This window comes from Heterocephalus glaber, unplaced genomic scaffold (assembly GCF_053883595.1).
Source record: "Heterocephalus glaber isolate CG9 unplaced genomic scaffold, H.glaber_assembly_v1.0 deba00000546, whole genome shotgun sequence".
NCBI lineage: Eukaryota > Metazoa > Chordata > Mammalia > Rodentia > Bathyergidae > Heterocephalus > Heterocephalus glaber.
The window spans coordinates 24,029,969-24,054,526 of record NW_028258147.1 but is presented as its reverse complement, the minus strand read 5'-3'; the positions used below and the strand labels follow the sequence as shown (position 1 = coordinate 24,054,526).

Here is a 24,558-nt window from a genome sequence, read left to right as displayed (position 1 = left end):
TAGGTTGTTAATATATACAATCTATAGTACAATATGAAAATTACTTCTAATGATAATTTATTAGTTAGCATTTTCATTTAATAAATTCTAGCAGCAATATCTAAAGTGACTATGTGAGGCAGAATTTGAAACACTATAAAATAAACTAATTTGACACTGGTTACCAGATACAAATACAACTCAGGTAACCTGATCTCACACGTACATCGAAAGCTAAAATAATATTTTGGTTTCCTTCTTTATTTTATTTAGGCAATTACATGTGTGTTACATGACTACTTTCAAAGATCAAAGAGAAATTGGAGGTTTACCTGTTACGTTTTTGCCATCTGATCTTTGACACCAGACTGTCCGGGAGGAGCCCTTCCAAGCACTTGCCATCCACTTATACTCATAGCACTGTCCATCTGCAGGGAAGCAACATACATTAGCAGAAGCACTTGGGAGCCCCAGGACAATCGTGGAGATAGAGGACTAACAAAATGCTTATGAACAATTGAAAACTGATAAATCCATTTCTGCAGATTCAAATGTCAATTTAGTGTCTGGAAGTTGCTATGCAAATGTTATAAAATTACACCTATACACCTAGATCCCAAATAATTTGCTATATCCGCTGTCACATGACCTTGTGGGAACCTGAGTTTATAATCTAATTTCATGGCTTGCCTTTTTTTATAGACCACATTTATTTAACAATAAAATATCTAGTTGTTTAACAAAATACTTTAAGAACTGCAGTCCAATTTTCAAAACTAAAGAACCAAAGTATTAAATAAATCACTTTATGGCACAAGACACCATAAACTTACATATGCAAACAGCAAGCAGATTTTTGTGCTAGAAAAATGAAAAAAAATTAAACTAAGCCAAAAATTCAAGGATTGGGAATTCAGAAATAGTTAACTGAGGCCTAGTAGGGACCTTTGAGCATCAGATTTTTTTATAAAAATGAAAACATCCCAAACATAGTAATATAATTTTTAGTAAAACTTTTTTCCTATAATAATTGAAAATCTGCTGTTTGTTCCTCAAATTTGTGAAAAATAACTATTAATTTCTTAAAGTATTGATGTTACCCTTGAGAGGCTAATTCTGTTGCATTTCATTGTAGTGTTTTTCTTCAGTGAACCTGGGTCCGGTAATAGCAGACACTGAAACATGCTAAGATAAATATTGGTTATAAACAGCCTTTATCAATGAATAAACTGGGAACTATTTATTGAATGTCTACCTTTCCAGCTTTAAAAAGAAGTAGACAGACAAAACCCCTGTGCTAGAGAGTTCCCCATTTATAGTACAGTAGGGAAAGCACTAATTATGAATCACTATGAGCCTTCAATTCACCTTTCAAACTGTGCACAGATACTGATTTCCTCTGTAAACGCAAATATATTCTTTTATTATAGACATCATTTTTTGAGTACTCATAAGGAGTACTTTAGGTCTGTACATGGACAAGAAATACTCTGGTTTCTAAGACTATGTAAAGTATTTTGTTTTCCATTTCAGTTTTTCTAACATACCCTCCATGGTTCTGTTCATCCTGTTGGCATTTTCTGTCACATTTTGTGACAGTTTTGCGTTACTGTTTACTGTTGTCCTTCCCACTCATTCCTCTTTGTCACAGCCTGGTCATCTGGGTTTTCCCATTTTCCCTTTCCTGGCTTCTTATCCACTTGGGGGACTAATGTTAGCACTTCCTCAAAAGTTAGGTATTCAACAAATATAACTCATCAGCCTTTCTGTTCTTTAAGCTTTGTGATGAGCTTCAGATCTTCACTCTAACAATATTCTTTATGAATGCTATTCAGAAATAATATCTTCAAGAAGTTATTTCTTAAGGGTTTTTGTCAGAAGAATATTGCATTACAAAACTGATAAAAAGACACATAAATCTAAAGAAATGTATAACTCAGCAAAGGGTGCTTTTACTGTATTGTCAACTCCCACCATGAAAAATATTGGATTCTGCAAGAATACTGTTAAAACAATTTGATATGGGACATTAGTTTATGTACGTAATGGTTAGATCAAAAAATTAAAGTGTTGATTCGTTTATATTGAATTAAAATTTATATGACACATTAAGTTTGAAAAGTTAAAATGTAAATGATATAGTTAAGTATTCATTGGCATACCTATTACATTTGTCATGAAATGTATATTTAAGAATCAAACTATATGTGAGTCTATTAGATGCTATCAGGCAAACTGCCATCTATGATCCATAATCAATTCTTCTACACTTTTAACTCAAAGACAATTATGTAACACTTAGGAGATTTTAATTTTCCAAATGTTCTCAGAAAAAATTATCAGAATTATATTCCTCGTAAAAAACACAGTTGCATAATCCATTTGCCACAAATGAACTCCTTAATTGTGTTGTGAGGCAGCAGTCAACTATTACATGACTTTCTATGGTGGTGGTACTGCGCATTCAAAATCACTTCTTCAAGTGAAGAGTATGAACAAGAAGAAGGAACAAAAGTGTCCTCTTTCATTGTTTCATTGATTTTTGGTGTTTTCATTGTATGTTAAATGCCTGATTTCACCTTTACAACCAAAATAAAAATAGCAATTTTTATTCTGAAAGGTAACTGTATGGTCTCAATACCAGGCATTAGAAACTCCATGTCTACGGATAATTTGCAGTTCTGAACCATACTTTAGAAAAACATTTCCAGCAGTCTGTACAGAATTTATCCTATTCCACCGCTAGTAATAATTGCACTTGTTGCTGCAGGAACCTTAAATTCTTCAGCTGCAAACTTTAAGACTGCTGTGAAAGGTGTACTTTCAGGAATACTGAGTACTTTGCAGGGCAGTAGTGGGTCCGATGTCAGTGTGATCTTAAAGGAAACCTTTCACATGGTGGACCCGGCCTAGACAGACATGCCACCCTAACTTGGCCAACCTGCCCACTTCCTGGGGAATAAGCACCTTGTCTTTGAAGTATTATGAAATATGAAACATATAGGCAGTTATGGAGAATAACTAAAAATATGTATTCAATTATTAATATGTAATTTAAACAAATATTACATTTAGCCATATTTCTTTAGTTGTCATTTTATTGATGGATAAAACAAGAAAGATATACGCTTGATGTCTAATAATTTTCCTTCCCAATCTTATGCCTTTCCCTTTCCCAGCAATATATACCATCACAAATTAAATGTCTGACTGTGTAATGTCTTTTCTCTTATTATATATATATGCATAAATGATATATATTTTAGCCTTGCAATTTCAAAGCTAGTCTATTTATTATTCTAAAATTTATTAGCCAGTGTTGTGATGAAATATTTCTATGTGATTTTTACGTAGATACAGTCAATTACTGCCACATAGAAACCCACTATACTAAATACTACGATATAGTCAGTGATGTCCTCTATTACATTGTTCTATTTTTGCTATTAAAACAATGCCTTGTTGTTCAATCTCATGAAAGTCTACTGGCATATTTTTAGATGAATATCTAGAAGGGAAATGTCTAAGTATCACTGAGTGCATAGACAGCTGAAACTTTACTAAATATTGTTGTTACTTTTTTTCTACTAGTAGTAGATGATTACCACTGCTCTAAACATTCACAAACAGATTTAATTACCAGATTTAAATTTTTATCATTCTTGTGAGTATGAAAAGCTAATTTATCATGTTTAATTGAAATTCTTTGATTACTAAAGTTACTAAAGGGTTACAAGAAATATTTTGGGGCATTTGAGTTTCTTCTAATGGGAGTTGCTTATTTATATATTTTGGTCATTTAGTCCCACACTTGACTGATGTCTGTGCCTTTACTCACTGAATTGAGTGGATTTATTCTAAAATAGTGACTCTCAAAGTATGATTCAGGAACCATGGAAGACCTTGACATTCAGAGTATGTGTGAGGATGTTCTCTTTTCAACGGTATGTCTGTGTCTTAACATACATACATTAAAATAAGATGGGGTGCAGAACCAATAATAGAATCCAGGTGGGGCAACCCCCTTTCCAGTCCCTCTTCTCTCTCTCTTAGGCAGAAGCTTTCTTTCTCCCAATAAATTTTCCCTACTCTTAACATCCATTGTTCCTAGAATTCATCTTCTATTTTAGAGAACATGAAATCATGTTTCAGATATCTAGTAGGTTTGGGAGTTACATCTCTTCCCCTATATCATTTTGGAGGTCTTCCACCGAGATTACTGGTCGGAGGTAAGAGTTTTCTTTCATAGGTTCTAACTTTGGTCTTTTTGCTTCATAGATTGTAACTTTTTGTTTCATAGGCTCTGGACATTTGTTTCATAGATTCTGATTTTTGTTTAATAAATTCTGGCCTTTGTTTTGGCTTTTGTTTCAAAAGTATCTTAATTTTAAGTTGTGTTTTAAATATTTACATTTCTTGTTTTTCTTATGGGTTGTCTTTTGTTAAAATTATATTTTATTCTTGTTTTGTATGTGTTGCATTTGGACTTAGTTGCTTAAAAATGCTGTAAAAAGAGTCTCTTATAAAATCATCTCAGATAAAGACAGTTCAGGCTTTTATCTGTCCCTCACAGAATGCCAAATGGTGGTTACTCTGCCAGCTAGCAATTGCCTTTAGGGCAGCTGCCAGTCTCAAAGCAGAGGACAGGTTTCTCCAGTTGTCCTCTGGTGAATCCCCACTCCCATTGATGCCAATAGCAGGTGGAACATTGACCAGATAGGCAATTGGGTTCCTTTCAGAGACAGATCTCTGATTGCATGGAACTAGCAGAAACTGAGGTGACAACTGAGGGGTCATGGCCAGGGCTACTCTCTGGCGGATACCCAAAGCTTCCTCAGAAGAAACTAGCTCCTGACAACCTGTCCGGGCAATTACCAGAAATCTCCACATCTCGTCCCTATCTGGACTCCTCAGTGAGGTGAAAGGGAAACTCTGTCAGTGATGATCAGATATCCTCTGTCTCTGAGTGGTCTGAAATGATGCCGTCAGAACCCTTTCTTAAGCCTCGGTTAAGAGTTGAGCTACAGGTTTGGACTGCTTTCTCTAATTCTAGTAAGACCTTTAGACAAATGTAGAAAATGAATCCGATAGATTAAAAGCTACCTGAACCTTTTCTCCCCCCTAGGCATGGGCTTTATCATTTATGTGTGTAGGGGAGAAAAATGCCTTTTCTGATAGGTAATGGACTTTGGAATGTTGACTGTGGACTTATAATTGCTATATGGTGATTTTTTGAGATGTTTAACCAGCTTGAGCTTTATTTGGGCCTTTTCTCTCTGCTAGTGAGTTTAAAACTCCCCTTAAACTTTTCTCCAACTTATTGGGAGTTCATTTGAGAATCCCTTGTAGTCAGATCACTCCTCCTTCCAGAAAGTCAGACTAAGGCAGCTTGAAACAACTGTTTTACACTAGGGAAAATAGCAATCAGTAACTTGCATTTGTGTTTTTACTCTCTAGCTAGAATGTGGGACTATTTTGGTCAGCCTTTCTCTTCCTTCACACATGCACGTAAGAAGTTGATAAAGGTGCCTTTACTAATGTGGACTGTGGCTGCTAGGAAGGACCTATGAGTTTCAAATACTTAGTGAATTTAAAATGGACCACAAAGGAGTAGCCTTGTCTTGCTGCTAATAAAAGTTGCCTAAATGACTGGCTAGACAACAGAAATTTCTGAGAGCTTTCTCTGCCCTAGGGCCCAGGGCAGATCTCTGACTTATCCTCTCTGAAGGTGATCTCTTTAGCAGGAAAAGCACCCTATTTTGACTGTTCACCTATTTTTCTCTCTCTTTCAAGGAACTAAAAAGCAGGGGTTTAAATCTCTTGGTTTGCTAGCAATATTTCCTTCTCTAAACATGACTGTTATGGCTGAAGTCCATTGTAACTTGTGCTTTAAGTGTACCTACTGGAGTAAGGATATGAGTTACCTGAGGAAGATAAGATTGTGTGCTGGTAAAGGGTAGATAGACCAGTCCAGTTTTACTTTTTGGTTCTCTCTCCAGATGGTAGCTACCTACCCTGGAGTGGTATATACCTTGGGGGATGCCCTGGGGATGCCCTAGAGGGCACAGGAATCAAGCAGAGACTTATGGGATGCCATGTTTTTTCTCTTGTTTCAGATTAGGAACTCCATATCTGAACCACATACCCCTTTGGAATGTATTATTTCTCTACACCCACTTGTGGTGTGCCTACCTCCTAAAGCCAAGTACACAGAGGAAAGTACTATGATGCTATCTCACAATCAGAATTATACTGTAAGAGGGAAAAATGGTCAAAATCATCTTATGTTGAGATTTTCTTTACATTAAGAAGTAATTCTTGTATGTGTTCAAATGTAAATGTGGGCCAGAGAGAAATGAGAGACACTTCACCCTTAAGACATTCAGTACCTCTAAGCCTGAGGCTATTCCTCACCCTTTAGAACCTGAGAACAGTTTCCAAGGCAACTTTAAACTTTGACCACCAGGTGGCGAGGGTAGAGTTCCTAGGCCAGCTATAATTAAAATCTCCATGAAGCTATATCCATCCTTAGCTAAGTTGTTCAGGTCCCTCAAAGACAACATCCCTTGCAGGAAGTAAATGACAAATATAGAACTATCTGTGTTCATGTTTCTTTTTCTCTCAGTGATCTAAGATAGATCAAATGAGACCTAAGAAAGTTTTCAGATGATCCTGATATGAACATTGAGGTTTTTAGAGGACTTACTCAGACCTATGGACTAGATTAGAAAGATATAATGTTGCTCTTAAATCAAACATTGATTTCTAATGAAAGATAAGTAGTATTATAAGCTGCTACTACATGTAGAGACAAATATTATCTTAATTTTGGAAGCTCAAAAGACAGGCACCCAGGGGAATAACTGGTTCCTACTGGAACACAAGGAATTCCTAGACAAGACTCGTATTGGCCTGCCAATCAGATAGGAGATTAAAATACCAGATATTTTAAGGCATATATTCTTGAAGAGCTAAGAAACATGAGAACTAAGCCCTTCAATTATTTTAAATTGTCAACTATCAGAAAAAAGATGAGGACATCCCTAGATCCTGATTTGATAAAAGAAAACACTATAGTTTTCCCAAGTCACAGTCTTGCAATATGCAGATGGTATAGTGTTAACTTCCCCCTCAGAAGAGCTTTCTAGACAAGACACCTTTCCTCTGCTGAATTTTCTAATCAACCGGGGTTATGATGTTTCTAGATCTAAGGCACAACTTTGCAGCCTTGAGGTAAAATATTTATGTCTTATTATATCTAAGGGAACCCAAAAAACTGGAGGAAGAAAGAATTAAACCAGTTTTTTCCTTTCCACAGCCCAAGACTCCAAAACAGCTAAGGACATTGCTAGAAATGACAGGCTTTTGTGGCCTTCAGATAGCAGGATACAGTGAGATTGCGTGACCCCCTGTTAGCTTATAGAAAAACCCAAGAGACAGACACCTGGGAACCTGGTTCCAAGACTGCATTCCAGAAGCTCAAACAAGCACTTCTAAGTGCCTGCCACAGGACACCATTTCAGTTTGTATGTTAATAAAAGGTGAGACATGGCTTTGGGAGTCTTTCTACAAGATCAGGGACCTGCTCAACAGCCTGTAGGGTACTTAAATAATAAATTAAATATTATAGACTCAGAGTAATTTATTAAAAGGATAAGCCCTAAACAATACAGTTAGAACACTCATTCTCTTTCAAGAGGTAAAAAGCAGCCTGCTTCGCAATTCAGTTGGAGTCAATCATAGCTTTTGTCTTTGGAGACATATTTTGCTAGGGATTGCAGATCCACTCTGGAAAAGCTCCTGATCTTAATTGTTCTTCTACACCTGAGATGGTTAAGATTTAGTTCTTGTGTAATACTTAAAGACACTCCTCTGTCCCTTCTCCATTGCCCTGCTCCTGAGAAATAACGCAGTTTGATTCAAGGCACTTCCCTCTTCAGTGGCTGCTGGACTTCAAGAAAAAGCTTCCAGAATGGTGAGTTTCCCCTCCCTGGAATCCTTCTAGAATAAAGCTGACCTTCATTTATCTCTGGGCCATATAGAAAACCAGTCTAGGTTTAATCCTAAAACTCTCAAAAAATAAATGTAAAAGTTTTAGGTCAGATTTATCTGTATTTCAGCCCTCAGGCAAAATTAGAAAATGATAAAAATAGCTAACCTGGCTCTGGCCACTTCCTTGCACCTTTAGTCTGCCACCACTGGATAAGATAAAGTCTAAGGGACATCTTAGATTGGGCACAGAACAAGAGGGATAGACAGGGATACTTTCTTTCCCTTTGTCGCTTTTTAAAATGGGAAAAACTGTCATAGGTAGACATCTGCAGCACAGCAGGTTGGAGCCTTGGCAGGCCTTCTTCCTTCACTACTTGAAATTCATACTTAGCTTCAAAGAGTGTCACCTAGTCTCTTCTACATGGAAACCCGGCCTGAGCGGACCCCCACTGGAGATAGTTAAAATTACCTTTACTAGTCTGTCCCTTTAGAGGGAACAATTACATGTGGCTATCCAACAACTATGGTTATGAAAGCAACAATGAGAAGCCTGTATAGTTGGGTATTACAATCAGTTAAGCTGTCATCTTAGGGACCATCTTAAAACTGTTTTTGCTTTCACAGGTGTAGAAGATTTTTATTCCTTTTGATTCTTATTACAAGAGGTCTCTGTTAATTGATGTACAAAGTTCTGACTAGTCTTTTTATAATTATAAACTTAAAATTGTAAAAGTTATTGCAATTCAATTTGGCCAAATACATCTGAGTGTACTCTGGTTTACAGACAAGTTGTCTTATGTGTGTGTCTGTCTGTTCACTTAGTTACAACACGTACAGCTGTTATGTTTAAGCTTTTTTTGGTATTTTGGATTTTTAAAGATGTTTCCCTGTAACTCAAGTTGGCTTACAGATAATATAATTAAAGATATGCTTCCCCCAGGTTGCCAGATTATCCAAATAATGTCAACTGGTTTTACAAATACAGTACATATTGTTGTCTATATATAGTATTGGGAATCTTTCATTGGTAAAAAAATATGTTAATTGATATGATCTGGCTGTCACAGGTCATCTAAAAATTTGCTAAGATAATTAAATAAAGACTCTTGGGCTTAGAAAAACTATGGGGCAGGATTCCCATTGGTAAATAAAGGAGTGGCTGCCTGGAAAAATTTATTCCAGCCTTTGTTCACAAAGGGGACCCCAATAATTTCCATAGCCTTGTGGGAAATACATTGTTAAACATATTATTGTGATTTGTATACATTGGTCATGGTCTAAGTTTTCTGTGGGAAAACAAGGTCTTATTTAAAATGTTCTTGGTACAAAACAAAATTAAAGGACAAAAGGTTTCATGTAACTGATACTCATTGTTGTTTCATGGTATATATATTCATGTCTTCTGAGTGTACAAGTCTTTACAAGTCTTTACAAATATTTAGAAAATCCTTCTTGACTGTGAGTTCATAAAAACATTTTTCATATTTTCTTTAAATGTTTTACAGCTTTGTTCTTTACCTTTAGGTCAACAGTTTACCTGAAATATAGTTTTATATTATGTGTGCTAAGGGTACTTCAGAAAACATTGCATGGATTAAAAATTATGGCAACATTATTCATCCACTTATTCTCTACTTTCACTCTCTCATTTACCTATATGTGAGAATTCATTCCTGAGGTTCTCTATGCTGGTTCATTACTGTAATTATTTAATTATTAATGTTCATTCTTTGTAACTAAACATTGAGATAAACCTATGACATCAGTCTTGACACAAAGCTATGTAAGTCAATGGATTTCTCTCATTTCCTCTTCTTAAGGCTTTTTTGGTCTTTAATCCTTCCAAATTAGTATTAAGATCTACTGCTCAAATTATTTTAGCTATCTGCTCATATCACATGGAATTTATAGCTAAATTTATATAAAATTGATATTTTGATATTGAAGATCTTTATCCATGATTCTGTAGTAGTTTATCAATGTTTTAGTTCTTTATTCCTTTCAATAAAACTGTATAATTTTTCCTCATGTAACTTACCTCTTTTTGTCAGACTTATTTTTACTGGTACAGTGATATTTTTATAGTTAACATAATTTTATAACTGAGTCTTCCTGGTAAAAGTAAGACTCAGTTGTATATCAGCTTTTAAATCATATACTGTTTAACTCTCTTCTTACTTCCAAATATTTGTTGATAAAGTATCATAAATTTTTAGTGTAAACTTTTTCCTTTTAATTTAAGTTTGTCTTGCACTTTTTTTAGTAAATGAGGATGGAGTTCTGCACTTTTGCGACATGCATTTAAAACTCATATCCTTTTTGTTTTTATTAACATGTAGAATTATAATAGATTTTTCTAATATTTAGGTAAATTTGTATTTATAGAATGTTATAACTAATCATATTAATTATGTATTAAATACATTATTGTTCTGTTATATAACATTTTTATAGGATTTGACATTTATTATCATGGGTAGTTTTATTTAATTGACCAGTTTCAATGTCAAGGTTATAGTATCACAGGAGCTCAGGAGATTTTCCTTACTTTTCTTTTCCCACTTAATTTATTGGTATTTTCTTAGAATTTCATATAAATAAAAGTCATCTGTTTGTTTAACTTTTGGTAAAACATAATTAAACCCCTTCAGGTTTTTGACTGTGTGCATATGTGTGCATATATTTGATTTTTAATGATTATAGAATTCATGGTGTAGCTATGTAGCTTTTCTATCCGTCTTGATAAGTTATAATATTCTGTACATTATCTTCACTTAAGTTTTTACATTTTCAGCAAAAACTATACACCTCTATTATATTTTCTAAACTTTTTATATGTAGTAGTGCTGGCTTTGCTCTGTTTTTCTTCATTGATTTTCTACAAGGTGATTTACTTTGTTAATCTGTTACTGAGTTTGTATTCATATATATTGGTTGTGTTCTACTTCTTCAAACCATTTGCAATAAAAAAGAATTGAAACATAGCTCATTTTTAACTTTTCTTCCTCCTACGTAAGCATTTAAGACTAGGTTTTCTTTTAAGTGCTTCTTTGCTATATTCCACATAATGCTTGATATGTAACATGCGAGAAGTGCAGTTTTCAGGTTCTGGGTATGCATGAAGGGACATTTTGAGTGTGCAACTACTGTGATATTGATTTCTAATGTTACTTTCCTGTCATTTGGGATAAACAATTCTCTTTCTTTCCTGGGGAATTATTTATTATAAGCATCAAGCTGGTTCTATCCCTTTAGCTAGTCTGTCCCAGGTTTTTGGACATCTGGTTGCTTCATCTGGTTGAGAAATTATGAAGATTAAATTGACAGAGTAGGAATTTTATCTACTTGTGGGGGTTGAGTCATCAATTCCCTTTAGTTTTCTTTGTAGATATTTTGGATTTTTTATTTTATTGGTACATTTTAGGTATACAATATAATGACACTCATCATTGGAGATTTGTACTTTTACATAATATACCTTGATTCTTATTTTTCCCCATTCCCCTGCCCTCCCTTCAACCCCTCCATCCCTCCCTATTTACAAAGACTTTGTTTCCATTTTTCATTTTCTCATATTAATTCCATTCCCCTCATTTGGTTTTCATTCTAAGCGTTCTTTGACATTCTATGCCCTCTTCTTCAGTTTTTTGGTATAAAGGTGATATTTTGGATCCTCAATAGCATTGTATGTTATACTTCTTAATTGTTTCAGAACAAATAGGAATGAAAGTGTTGTTGAGCCCCATATTCTCCATATTGAATGAATAGTACACATACATAGACACACAACATACATGAACTTATATGTTTGGTGTCAAATTATATTAAAATTAAAATCGCAAATTTATTTTATTTAAACTTTTTTATTAGTTTATGCTAGTAATATAATTGGGGTTCTTGATATATTTGCATATCACATATTGATTATTTTACCTTAAAATTGCTAATCGTTAGCAACAATTTGATTTATCAATTTCTGCGAATAGTAAAGTTTCCTATTTTACTGTGGGTTTGTAAGTTTTCTTTTATCTTGTCATTTGATTTAAATAAATGGAAAATATTGTTAGATTCACGCATGATTATTGTTACAAGTGTAAAGTGTGCTCTTAATTATCTCAGCCTTCTTTAGCTCATAAATCTGGGAAACGTACCATATTTTATGTCTAATTTATTATGGGTGACAGGATTTTTCTTCTAAACTTTTATAATTCAGAATGTTACTATTAATTTAATTCTCAACCTTAAGTAGGACTTTAGAAAATTTGTTTAATAGAAAAAAAATATTTTTTTTTGTAGTACTAGAGAGTGAACTCAGGGAATCTACCAATGACCTACAACCCCAATCCTTTTTATTTTATGTTTTATTTGAGGCAGGATCTCACTAAGTTATCCAGGCTGGCTTGAACTCTCAATCCTCCTGCCTCAGACTACCCAGTAGATAGGATTACAGGCATGTTCCATCACACCCAGCTGAAAAGTATCTTATGCTTTTGTGTATTGACACAAAACTAAAATGAATAGATTTACTGAGGTGTAGACACTCACCATCACATGACTTTGTTTCTAACATCTGTTCTGGGCACAGATGTTGATTCTCTAGTTCTTGTATAATCACTGCTCTGGATCGGACCTGTATTCCACCAAAGCCAAGATCCTCCCCATTCACACAGGTCAGCTGACATGGGCTCCATGAAGACCAGTCCTCCAAGTAACAGTCCCCTGAAAATCATAAATTGGTAGTTCATACCCAGACCCATGGAGAATGGCCAAGCAAATACTCATTGTAATTCTAATTGCACTAGGAATGCTTGCAGGTATGCTATTCATAGATAATATTTATAAAATTTAGATAAGCATCTAATAATTTCAAATGTATAAACAATTTAAAAAGTTTTCATAACTATTGTTACTTTCTGAGTGGCGAGTACTTGCTATATCTTGCTTAATGATATAAAATATAACTGTGACTTGAAGGAGCTTTCCCATTATGATTACCTCCTAAGAGATGGTTGGTCAAGACACACATGTTTCTTGTATAGCATCATAAAGGGGTCTATTGTCTTCTAGGTATTCATAATTTCAAAGCAGTATGAAGTCCAAGGCTAAGAAAGCTGGTTATTTATGTTTTACTCCTATGTCTTCTCAGAAATATTGAGGTAAGACAGCAAGCTGAGCAGCTGCAGTAGTAGAAATGATGCTATTTTCTTTGATATACATCTTACATCATTCATCTTTACTAAATATTTACTGAAGAGTAATACATCGTACATGAAATACCAATATGTATCATAAATGCAGAGAGCTGAATTGTCACAATGTTATTTTGTATCCATGTAATCAACATTAAATCAAGGGACAGAACCATCCCAGAATCTCAGAAGCCCCTGCCATGTTATGTGAATACTATATGCATTTTTGTGTGTCTACCTTCTTTCACTCATTTATGTCCTTGAGAACTATCATATATTAATGCAATTTTAATGTGCTCATTCTTATTGCTGGACTTTTGTATGAATATACTACAAATTAGATACCCATTTTATTATTGATAGGCATATAGACAGGATAATTTTTCCCTATTATGAATAGTGCTTTGTGAATCTTTTAGAACAAGTCTTTGATAGACATGTACATATCCCCATATATATTTGTATTGGGAATATACATGTGAGTGGAACTTCTAGGCCATAGTGTATCTATATGTTCAACATCTCTAAACATTTTGAGAATAGGGAAGATCTAATGAAATTTACTTTTCCACATTCCCATTCATTCTTCAGGACAGACTACTTGGTGATATGTTTCAGTATGTACAGCTATAATGGTGGACCCAAGTCCATTAGAAGATACTATCATTTCATCCAAATCACATGAATAGGTCATATTGCTTTATTTTATGCTGAAGATTACTAATATTAATATTGCTAATATTATCTGATTAATGGAAAAAATGTTTTGTACTAGGAAATCCTGATTAAGAAATCCTCATAATGTATAAAATATTGACTGACAGATACATGTATGATAGCAGAGTGATTTTTGTAGATTTTTATTAGAGAAATCATTAGCATTACTGATGATATAAAATGTTCTAGTAAATTTTAGAAATGAAAGAAAAAAGAAACTAAAAAATTTTAATGTTTTATTTTGGTACCAGGGATCAAACTCAGGACCTTGAACTTGCGAGACAGGCACCTGAACCACTGAGCTAAATCCTTGACCTTTGATGTATTCTAAGAAAGTTTAAGAAACACTTCTATCATCTAGGACATGCCACATTTGGGCTACTCAGTTTTTAAGTATTCAGGAAAAATTAAAGTTAAAATAAAAATATCCTGTCAACATGAATGTAGTACAACTTCACCTTGGTGATCGCAAACTACATGAAAGTAAGATGTACCCTTTTATTAGAAGGTTTCTTCTCTGTGTTTATTCTCATTTAACATCATGTATTTTGCAAGAAAACTCAATAAATCTTTTAGTGACAGTCTGTGAGTTATAGAATTATCATCCCAAAATAATGCAAGTCAAAATTCAGAGATTTAATAATAACAAATTACAGTGAGGCTGTACTGTGCATACTTTTATATGCATTTGAGCATGTAAACTATTGTAATAAAAATAAAACTACATCACATCTGCCAAAGGCGCAACAATTAAATGCATGAAATGTACCTAATTCAACATTCTATTCTTTAAATCTTATAAGTTCACATATTGCTAGCTTTTCAAACCTATCATTAGAGAAAACTAGCAAGAGAGGAACTTAAATGAATATAATTAATATAATTTATATGGGAAAAAGCAGCTCCCTTCTTGATTTGTAGTTACTTTAATTAAAATAGGATCTATGTTACATTCACCATTATCATGGTGCCTTGTAGTTTTCTTTTACATATTTACGACAGCGTATGATTTATGCTTATTTATGTCACTATTAGATTATTAACTGTTTCTGCCATTAGAAAGTGAGCTCTATGAGAACAGGGTTAGTTTGTCATCCATTGTATTTCCATCCACAAGTCCAGTACCTGTCCCATAATTACCCCCGATATATAAAGATCAAGGGAATGAGTGACTGTGCTGTGGGAAGTACAATGAAAATATGTAGTGGGTATCCACAGAAAGGCATACCCAAGTTCCCAGGAAAAAGGCCAGTTCTGAACAATATGGTAGATAACATAATGAGTCTACGATTGATGCAGGGCATTTGGTTTTGGAATTGGTAGGCCCTCCACATTTTAGACTTGGACACTTTTTGTTGACTGTGTGGCAGTTCAACACATCAAAGTCCACAAGTCCAGCCCTTAATCATGCCCTGAAGCCCTCACCTACTGCCACAGTCACAATAGTGATCTACTTTAACTCAATGATTTTACTAAGTTGAATGGTGTGTAAGCTTTTGACTGAGACCAGGCCAGCTTCAAGGACAGGAAATGGTCCATGAATTCATGGATCAGTTTTTATTGGAAATTGCGAGACTAAGAAACACATTGTTTAACTCTAAAAGCCAGATCCTATTTTATTAAGAACATTTAACATGACTCTATCTTCTTAATAAAAGTTTCAGTGTATAATACAGTATTGTTAACTACAGGCACAATGTTGTACAGCAGATCTCTAGGGCTTATTCAGCGTCCATAACTGAAACTATACCCAGTGAATAAAGGTTGTTATTCAGGTTTTTATTTTTTCAATTGTCTATATATTAACCTGATGTAAACAAAAGTATTTGTGTGTGCAAAGACCATCACAACAATTGAATGACCTTGATGTCTAACCTATAATTCAAAGTACTGGGTTATTTTACTTACTGCTTTATTCAATTTCATTCAGTTGATCTTAACAATAAATAATAAACTATAATTATCTCAATTTATGTACTAAGCAATGAATAAATTGAGGCATAAGCGGCTGGGTAGTCCATGTTATCAGGTTTTTTATTTTTAAAGTGTCAATCCCATTTATAGTTTTATAAAAATATATTTTTTCATTTAAAATGATCATAACTCATATTTTTATATAGAAAATGTTTTATGCACAATCATCACTTTGCCAAATTTTTATTTTTACTTTTTTGAGGTCTTATTCAAAAGAATATATTTCAAAAGAAACACATTTTTCTTACTTATAAGGAAATTGGAAAATAAAAAGTTCCTATTTTTGAATAAAATAGTTAATTCATTTCCAGTTTTGTTCACTTCATATCTATTACAAACTAAATATATGCCCAAATATCTTTCCTAAGAGTGTGTTTCTTATTGTTTTTTGGCTTAAAATTGCCCCTGCAATTCTCTACATTAAGCTGAAGTTCCTAAATATTAGCCTATCTTGTCTTCCAATATTTTTATAATATTTAATGTAAAATATTTGCTTTCTCCATTTTATATCCTGCACTTCTTTTGTCTACCATTGATTCTGAATAATATCATTCAATATTTTCTTCTACAATCTCATATTATTTTGTCTTCAAGTTGGAGGTAATCTGATCTTTTCTTTCTTTTTTGTTTTTGTTTTTTGGTACTAGGGATTGAACATAGTGTGCTCACACTGAACTACACCCTCAGCTTTTTTTAAAGTATTTGTATTTTGATATAAGGTCTTGCTTAGTCATTAAATTGCCAAGACTGGGCTCAGATTTACCCAAGTCCTGCCTCAGCCTCTCAGAGTGCTGGATTACAGGTGTGCACTATCAGGCCCAGTTGACTGTTTTTTAAATGCTTTACTGCTTCTCCATGTTATGCTTTAACTGTAGCATTTGTATGTGTGAATTTGTTGTTGATTCTGTCCAGGATTCAAAGTAAGCTTTCATTATAAGAATGTACAAATTTAAAAAGTGAACGAACCTTGAAAAAACATGCTAAGTGAAAGCCAGCCACAAAAGAAAAAAAAATTCACATCTTCTTTAGCCTTATGTATTTGAACATTGCCTGTCCCTCATTCTCTATTTTCTCTTGGAAATACCAAATGGATTAAGTCCAAGGGTGATTTTCTCAACTTCTATGCCATATTTTCCATGTGAGACCAAAGCCTAAAGGCCTTAATTCACATCCTCTGCAAATGATAAGACTCCCAAGGGATATTAAGAGAGGCCCCATGAGAGACTGACTCCACCCTATGTGCAGTAAGGAGGCAGTGCCCTGTCTACCCACAGGCATGGTGTCCAGCTTCTGGTAGAGGACTACTCATAAGATTGACATCCCTTAACTTACCTATATCTGCAAAACCTTGACCCTGGCCTTGGGAGGAAATCATCAAATTAGATTCTGTTCTGCTGTTGTTACCTGGGCAAGGCTGGGTGCAGGTTTCCTCCAGAACCATTTTTTTATTACCATCTACAATGGGTTCAATGTCAGCACAGAATTCCTCATCCACCACTTTGCTGAAATCATCAGTTGACCCATCACTGACTACACACGAAATGTTCCTTGTTCTGGTTCCTCCTCCACACTGGGCCTCCTGGAATGGAGGAAGAAATGACTAATTAGGAAAAGGAAAATAATTCATCGGGGAGCTCATCACTTACAGTCATCTCTGCATCACTGATTTTGATTTATGAACCGTTAAAGAACCATTTGAAACCCCAGGGAAGAAGTCTTATAGGACACAAGCTATAAAGCATGCACTGAACAATTTATTTGTTTTCTAGCCAAAGACAGCAAATAAGTTTTCATTAAAATGAATTGGTCTCCAAATAATTCTAAAAGTACAGGACAGGGAGTGTTTATTTTCAAAACTAATGAAATGGTTGCAAAATAGCAAAGTAACTAAAATCTTTAAGCAGGAACCTAAAGCTTATCAGTGCTGAAAAATGTTTCTGAAAACAAGTCTCTGTCGCACACAGTTCACACAACTTCTTGAGATTTGGTACCTGCACTTGGCACGCAGACCACTGGCCATACTGCCACCGATAACAGGGCTTCACTGGGCAGGGCTTGGACTGTTCCATCAGGGAAGGACATGGTCTTCCATCACCCTGAAAGGGCTGGGTCACTGTTCGTCTTCGGATCATTTTTCCTTTCAGAGATACAAAGTGATGTGACTTCAGTGGTATGCTAGGGTTGTGCAGGCAGATATCTTAGTGGGAGGAGGAGCACAGAGATCTCTCTTAAGGAGACCCAGGAATAAATAAAGCTCCCATGTTTTAGAAAGAAAGACTCCCAATCTCGGCTTTCTGAAGGTTATCTCATATGACTGAAGGAAGGATATTTTATTTTATACATCTTGACAACTAGCCTAATGCTAACTGTGGTACAAACAAACCTGTGAGGCCACATGTTTGAGAACATTCTGACCAAGGAGACCAGTCAGACAGCTGACAGTTCACAGGACATTCCACCACACAGGATGTGTTCATCTGCCAGTGTCTCTCAAGGCCAAGCTGAAAAGATAGAGGGAGATCTATTGAGGATGTACTGTCAGTGGGAAGGAGGGGAGGAGAGGAAAGAGGTGAAGAGAGAAGGGGAGAGGGGAGCACAAGAGATCCAAACTAGCATATATCCTAACTTTTATGGCTCAACCCAGGAGAGTTGCAGCCAAGGGTACTTACTGGGTGAGTGAAAGGGCTGCTGATTGTATATACTCAAGTGCTATATAATAAGTTTTAGTAAACAATGAGAAAAATGCATTTAATCTCCAAACTGGTTATTTCCCTAAATGAGGAAAATAAGTATAAGTATAATTATTCTCTGTTGGTTCAAAGGGAAGAATATAATTAATATATAGACCCATAGTTGTATCTTCAGGATATTATTTATTTTTACATGTTAAACAGAAAAGGAAAAGGGAAAGGTTTTAAGACAAACAGCCACTCAAGACTAATGATATAATGCGATGAAATAATATAAAATGTCAATTTGGGGGCTAAGGATGAAGTTTAATTGTTGAGAGTGTGCTTAACATTCACAAAACCTTCATTACCTCCTCTGCCCGCCAAAGTTTTTTAACTGTCTTTCTCAAAAAGAAATGTAGCTCCTCTGGGTGTTTTTGATGATGAATGCTTTATATGCACTTTTTAAACAAACATTTTCTTTTCTAAAACTGATCTCAGCAGATAACTGTAGTAAAATTTAGTTATTTTGTTTTTAAGCTTCTTATCAGATAATAATTGTGCCATTTTATTGACATTTAGGATTCATTGCATATAGCTTACATGTCCTACTTAAAAAATATAAGTAGAGGTTTCAAATTAATTTATTGAATATTCTAACATAAAAATTCTAAGGTACAAAGTAGCATTAAAATAGGAAAAATTTAAGAGCTTGATGGAAGAATAACATTTTTATATTAGTAGTTCTTGGGATTTTAAAGGCCTTTGTTGTTTCTATATGAAAGAGAAACTTATATTTTTAAATTTATACAGCAGAAGATAACAATAGAAAAATTTTCTGAACCATTATATTGTGCTTCAATTATAGTTCTTTGCTCTAAGCTATTCATTGAGAGATGATCAGATCAATGGCTTTTATACAACACATTGCATATGTTTATACTGTTGGTGTTTTTTTTTTTTTAAAATAGGGGCATACAAACTTATTTAACTGCATTCTCTATTGCATACACATTTTTTCTTCTTCCCTTTTTTATTAGTATATGTCTGGGGTACACACTAAATGCATTCATTGTAGGGAATTGTGATATATATATTTTTCATCTTTATCCTGATTTTTGGACTACTTCCCTCCTAGGCACTTCTATTACATTCTACTATGGGAATACTTGACAGCTGAGTATTTAGGATAAAATTATTTTTTTACCATATCACACTTGTCCTTTTTATAAAAAATATGTTTTCCTCATTTAAAATAAACATAACACATATTCTTTTATATAGAAAATGTTTTATGTCCAATCATCACTTTGCCAAATCTGTATTTTTACTTATAAAAAATCTTTATTTTAACTCATAAAAGTCATGGGAGGTTGCTTATAAGAATCTTAGAATGATTTGATTAAAATAATGTGTTACATTTAGAGTAAATGATGGATTCATAGAGAGCTTGAATCACAGAATTCAACTATTACAACTTAGAGAGTGAAAGAGGATATATGTTTACAGATATCTTGGATATCTACTAATTAGACACATTAATTCTCTACTTTTTTACATTTATTGTGGTTTTTTAGTCACTTTCATATTTATCTGGCTATCTACCTATCCATTTATTTAGCAAAAGATATTAGTCTTAATTAAAGGAAATCTACTTAGGGTTCAAAGAATAGGAAAGGAGAAATGAATTCCTAGGTATCAGGTGAATAAATTTCTGAAAAACACTGAAGGAAAAAAATACTATATAAATACTAGGGCTCAACCTTCATTTTTTTTCTTTGTGGGGCAGTAATGACATCTTTCTCTGGGTCTATTAGAGAAGCAGCAAGAGTTACCTACTGCTATTGCTGTAAATGCAGGGTTTGCACATGTATTAGCAGGTAGGCAATCAGTCCACTGTTTAAAAAGATGGCCTAGTTTTTCTTGGAAAGCTATTGCAGATCTAGTAGAATGAATAAAATGGGAAGTAAGCTGTTTGATCCAAATCCCTATGAAAGTAACACCATTCTACTAAAGACAGTACCAGAATGTTGGAATGTGAATCTCTAATTGTTATTGCAGTATTCAAATATGGTATTTTCACTTAAGGGTAAACATCTTGGATCTAAAATAATTGAAATTAGATATTTCATAGGTTTTATTCTAGTTAAGAAACCTCTGATCCTATTTATGCCTTAGTACTTTAGTCATACAAAATAGTTGAATATTGGTCTTGTATGATTTGGGTTCAGCTTTCAAAATGCTCTCAGAGCTACTCATTTTCTATTTAATTCTGGTCCAGGATGGCATTTATCTGTGCATTTGCAAAATAGAGGCCATATTAATCAACTAGAAGCAGATCCCAGAAAGCTCTCCAGCCAGTATATGACTATAATAATCTCCATTCATAATAATGATATTTGTATAATGGTTATACTACTTCAATGTTATTATCTTCAAAACCCAAATGATTTAGCTGTGAAATTTAAATTATTTAAATTTAAAGTAAGCATAAAATAAATTGTGTTGTAAGATTACAGTGGGAGGGATTTATTAACTAAACAACTAGACGTTTTCAGCACACTTGAGAGCTCTGCTCCCATGAACACAAATTTAAGGAAGTTAAGTGCACATGCTGAAGATATCAAATGGATTAAAATATTTCCATCTAGAATTTTTCTTAGGAGTTAGGACAGTTTACTCTGGGGTTATATTAATACCCAAAATCTGCAGACATAATTTGTGGTGGCCATATCTGCTGGACTCTTCAATGAGGTTATAAGTTCCTCTTGGACTACTCCAGATCTATTGAAGCTTCTGCTTATGTTGGTTTGAACTGGACCCAGTGGGCTTCAGATGTACCCAGAGCAAAACTTGTCAGGAATGTGAGTGCATTTTTGGTATGGCAATCAGATAAGGTTATTATAACATGAAGTGTAGCTTCATGAAAACTAAGGAAGGTCATTTTTTCTCACTGTACCAAAGGTCATATCTAGGAATGGTGACATTACAGTTTTCAATAAGAGAATTAACAACTATAATTTTCTTTACCCCAAAAGTAATAGTAGCAGATTTCATTTCTTTGTTTGAATTTCAAGCTGTATTATCCAGACCTGAGCACTTGGACTCTCACATATTAGCTCTTAATATCAAAATCTGCTACCAAACCATAGGCGATCAATGTTTAACAACAGAGAGAATAAATGAGGGATTTTGGTAGGTGTCCCAGGCACTACAAAAACTCTGAATTACAAAAGATGATGAGTAGTCTGATTAAGATTTATTGCCTTTATTCACCTTGATTACTCATTATTTCATAAACATTTCTTTGGGAATGGGCTAATTAGCATGCCTTTGGGCTCCAAGGAGAACAAAATACAGGAAATTACATGTGGAAATCAGTAGTGTGGGATATTGTCTTTTTTCAAGAGGGTACTAAGTGGCTTGTGAATAGTGCAGAAAACATCTGCTGTGATGAGCTGCACACAGGTCAATAAGTTTAACATGAAATAAAATTATTAGGGAAAAATTTACTCACAAAGATGTAAAACAGCACCCACCCACCTCTTCACAATATTTCAGGTCCACTGATTTGCCATCGCTTCGGACACAGTCCAACATTCTTGTTTTAATGCCATTTCCGCAAACTGCCTTCTCACTCAGCTGACACGTACTCCAGTCTGAAAGGAAAGGAGCCCATCGGAACAGAAGGCTACGCATGAAACAGATTTCAAATGAAACTCTGATGACCTGAATCCCATACTTAATTCAAAACTGCTTTGTAAGCCCTGCAATCAATCATCCCACATGCAGAGCATATGGGTCCCAGCTTTGAACATATCAGGAATCAAATGGAATTGCTCGGGTTGCACATAGCTTCAGGGATTATTCTTCAAGGCAGATGTCTAGTTGACAATCTTGATAGCTAGCCGTTTGGTGATATTGGAAAAAATGACTTGGGCCTAGAGATCAATGTCACTTAGGCATTTTTTATAATAAAAGTAGAATAAAAATTTTAGCATTATTTATCTTTTCACAAAATTACCGTAATTTTAATGGATGGTACTTTATATACTCATATTCTAATAAAAGTACATATTTTATTAATTATCTATATTTATAATGCTTTAAATACAAACTTATTTCAAAAATAACTTTGGCATATTATTTCATTCTTTTATTTTTTTGCAAAACAATTTTTTCATCTTTTATCCAAGCTAACACAGCATATCCCAGAATACTTTGACTTCCTTTCTGTCCCAAAAACAAATTGAAGGGAAAAACCAAAAGAAACAAAAGGTCAATATGACTGTGATATCATTGTACTTGTGAAAAATTCTAACGTTAGCTAATGTTGTCCCACATTATATAAACCAATGAAATATTTTCTTGTTGTATGAAAAATATTAAATACATTTTAGGGTAAAAAGAAATTTATAATAAGTTTGGTTTTCTGAAAAACACTCACGTATTTTTCTTTACCTTTTATAACATTGATTTATAATCTTTGGGCAATTTAAGACTGCTGATGTTTTTATAACAAACTAGCCATACTTATAAGCTACTCATACACCTCAGAATTGTTATCTCAAGGAGATGGCAATTAAATATCTAAAAAAGAAATATATGTTTCAATAAACTTGGAATCTTTATTAAAAATGTTTTTTTTACTGCATCTTTATAAAGTGGGTGATGTTTCAAATAGGATTACTTAGAATATTCACAACCTACTTTATGGGTCAATGTCTGTTGAGATTTTTATTCTCTATATGTTGAAGTTTGCTAAAAAATAGAACACATAAATGTTTCTGTTGTTTAATAACTAATTATTTCTGGGAGCATAAGCTCCAGGTCCAAAAAATAAACAGATGGAGTCAAGCTATACTGATGGGAGTGTCTCAGAGCAGACAGACATGGGATTTGGCCTTTAGCTCTGAGGTGAGATGATTCTCCACGTACCTGTCACATTATAATCATAGTGGTAGCAGTTTTTGTTCAGGTTACAGGGTTCCTTTTCAATAGCTTCAGGGCAGGGTCTTCCTTCATCAGCAGGTTGTCTGATGGGATCAGCTGATCTTTGCCTGGAAGTGCTTTGATTGCAAGGCTTATAAAGAACAATACCACGCCTCAGAAAGGTGAATTCTCAGACACACAACAACTAGGACATTAGGTACAGTGCTGGAGCAGGAGTCAGAATGCTTATGGCACTGGCTAACTTGGCATGTCAGTTAGTCTGATTATACTTCAGTTTTCCATGTATAACATGAAGGTGTTAGCTGAGACTAAAGTTTCATCTAGCTATAAGATGCTTAAGATTCTATGTGTCAACCACTAATTCACACATCACCTTATATTTACACCAACACATACTGAAAGTCATGTTTGCTATTGTATAATGCTAATGCCTTATATGTAAAATTATGCATGCAGTCTTTTACGCTAGAAAAATCTTTGCAAGAGTAATTTTAAAAACTATCTAGGTATTCATGGTTTTTATTTTCCTAATGCATACAAATATATTCACACATCACAATTTAATACCTAAAAAGACTTGCCTGCCATTCTTTGACTGATTCAGTCTTCTGAAAACATTAGTTTTCTAAGAATAGGAATCAAGCAAGGACACACCTGTTTCTCTTCTGCAATGCCTGTCTGACATGCCACCCTGCTTTGGAGCCAGCTGGTTATGGTCTGAAACCTCCACAAACTGTGAGGTAAATAAATCTTTCCTCCTTTAATGTTGGATGTAGGGTATTTTGTCTCAGCAATGAGAAAAGTAACTAAGACATGCTCTTGTGAAAAAGTTGGTTTTTCATTGCACTTTAACCTGTAGTAAAGTCAAATACCAGGCCCATTTTGCTCCAGATGTATTATTTAGATGCCAGTCAACGTCTTTGAAGCAATTTCTCCTTAGAATACAGAGACTATAGACTCTTTCTTAAAACTCTTTAGTTCATTTCAGCATATTAGACAAATTTTCCTCATGCTTTTGATGCTCTTTTAGAAATATGCATATGTATGGAGGTGCCAAGTATAAGTAAATTTCCTAAGTTGCCAGT

The 24,558-nt window shown here is 34.2% G+C and overlaps 1 protein-coding gene across 1 annotated transcript in view; it reads right to left on the bottom strand.

Moving 5' to 3' along the window:
• Thsd7a (thrombospondin type 1 domain containing 7A) overlaps positions 1-24,558 on the bottom strand; it is a 423,447-nt gene that overhangs the window by 11,457 nt on the left and 387,432 nt on the right. Inside the window, exons 17-23 of the mRNA XM_087204666.1 lie at positions 23,459-23,603; positions 22,064-22,179; positions 18,235-18,352; positions 17,843-17,988; positions 17,256-17,430; positions 12,517-12,690; positions 312-407 (exon numbers count right to left, since the gene is read on the bottom strand). Of these exons, the coding sequence (XP_087060792.1) occupies positions 312-407; positions 12,517-12,690; positions 17,256-17,430; positions 17,843-17,988; positions 18,235-18,352; positions 22,064-22,179; positions 23,459-23,603 (970 nt within the window). The remainder of the gene's footprint in view (positions 1-311; positions 408-12,516; positions 12,691-17,255; positions 17,431-17,842; positions 17,989-18,234; positions 18,353-22,063; positions 22,180-23,458; positions 23,604-24,558) is intronic.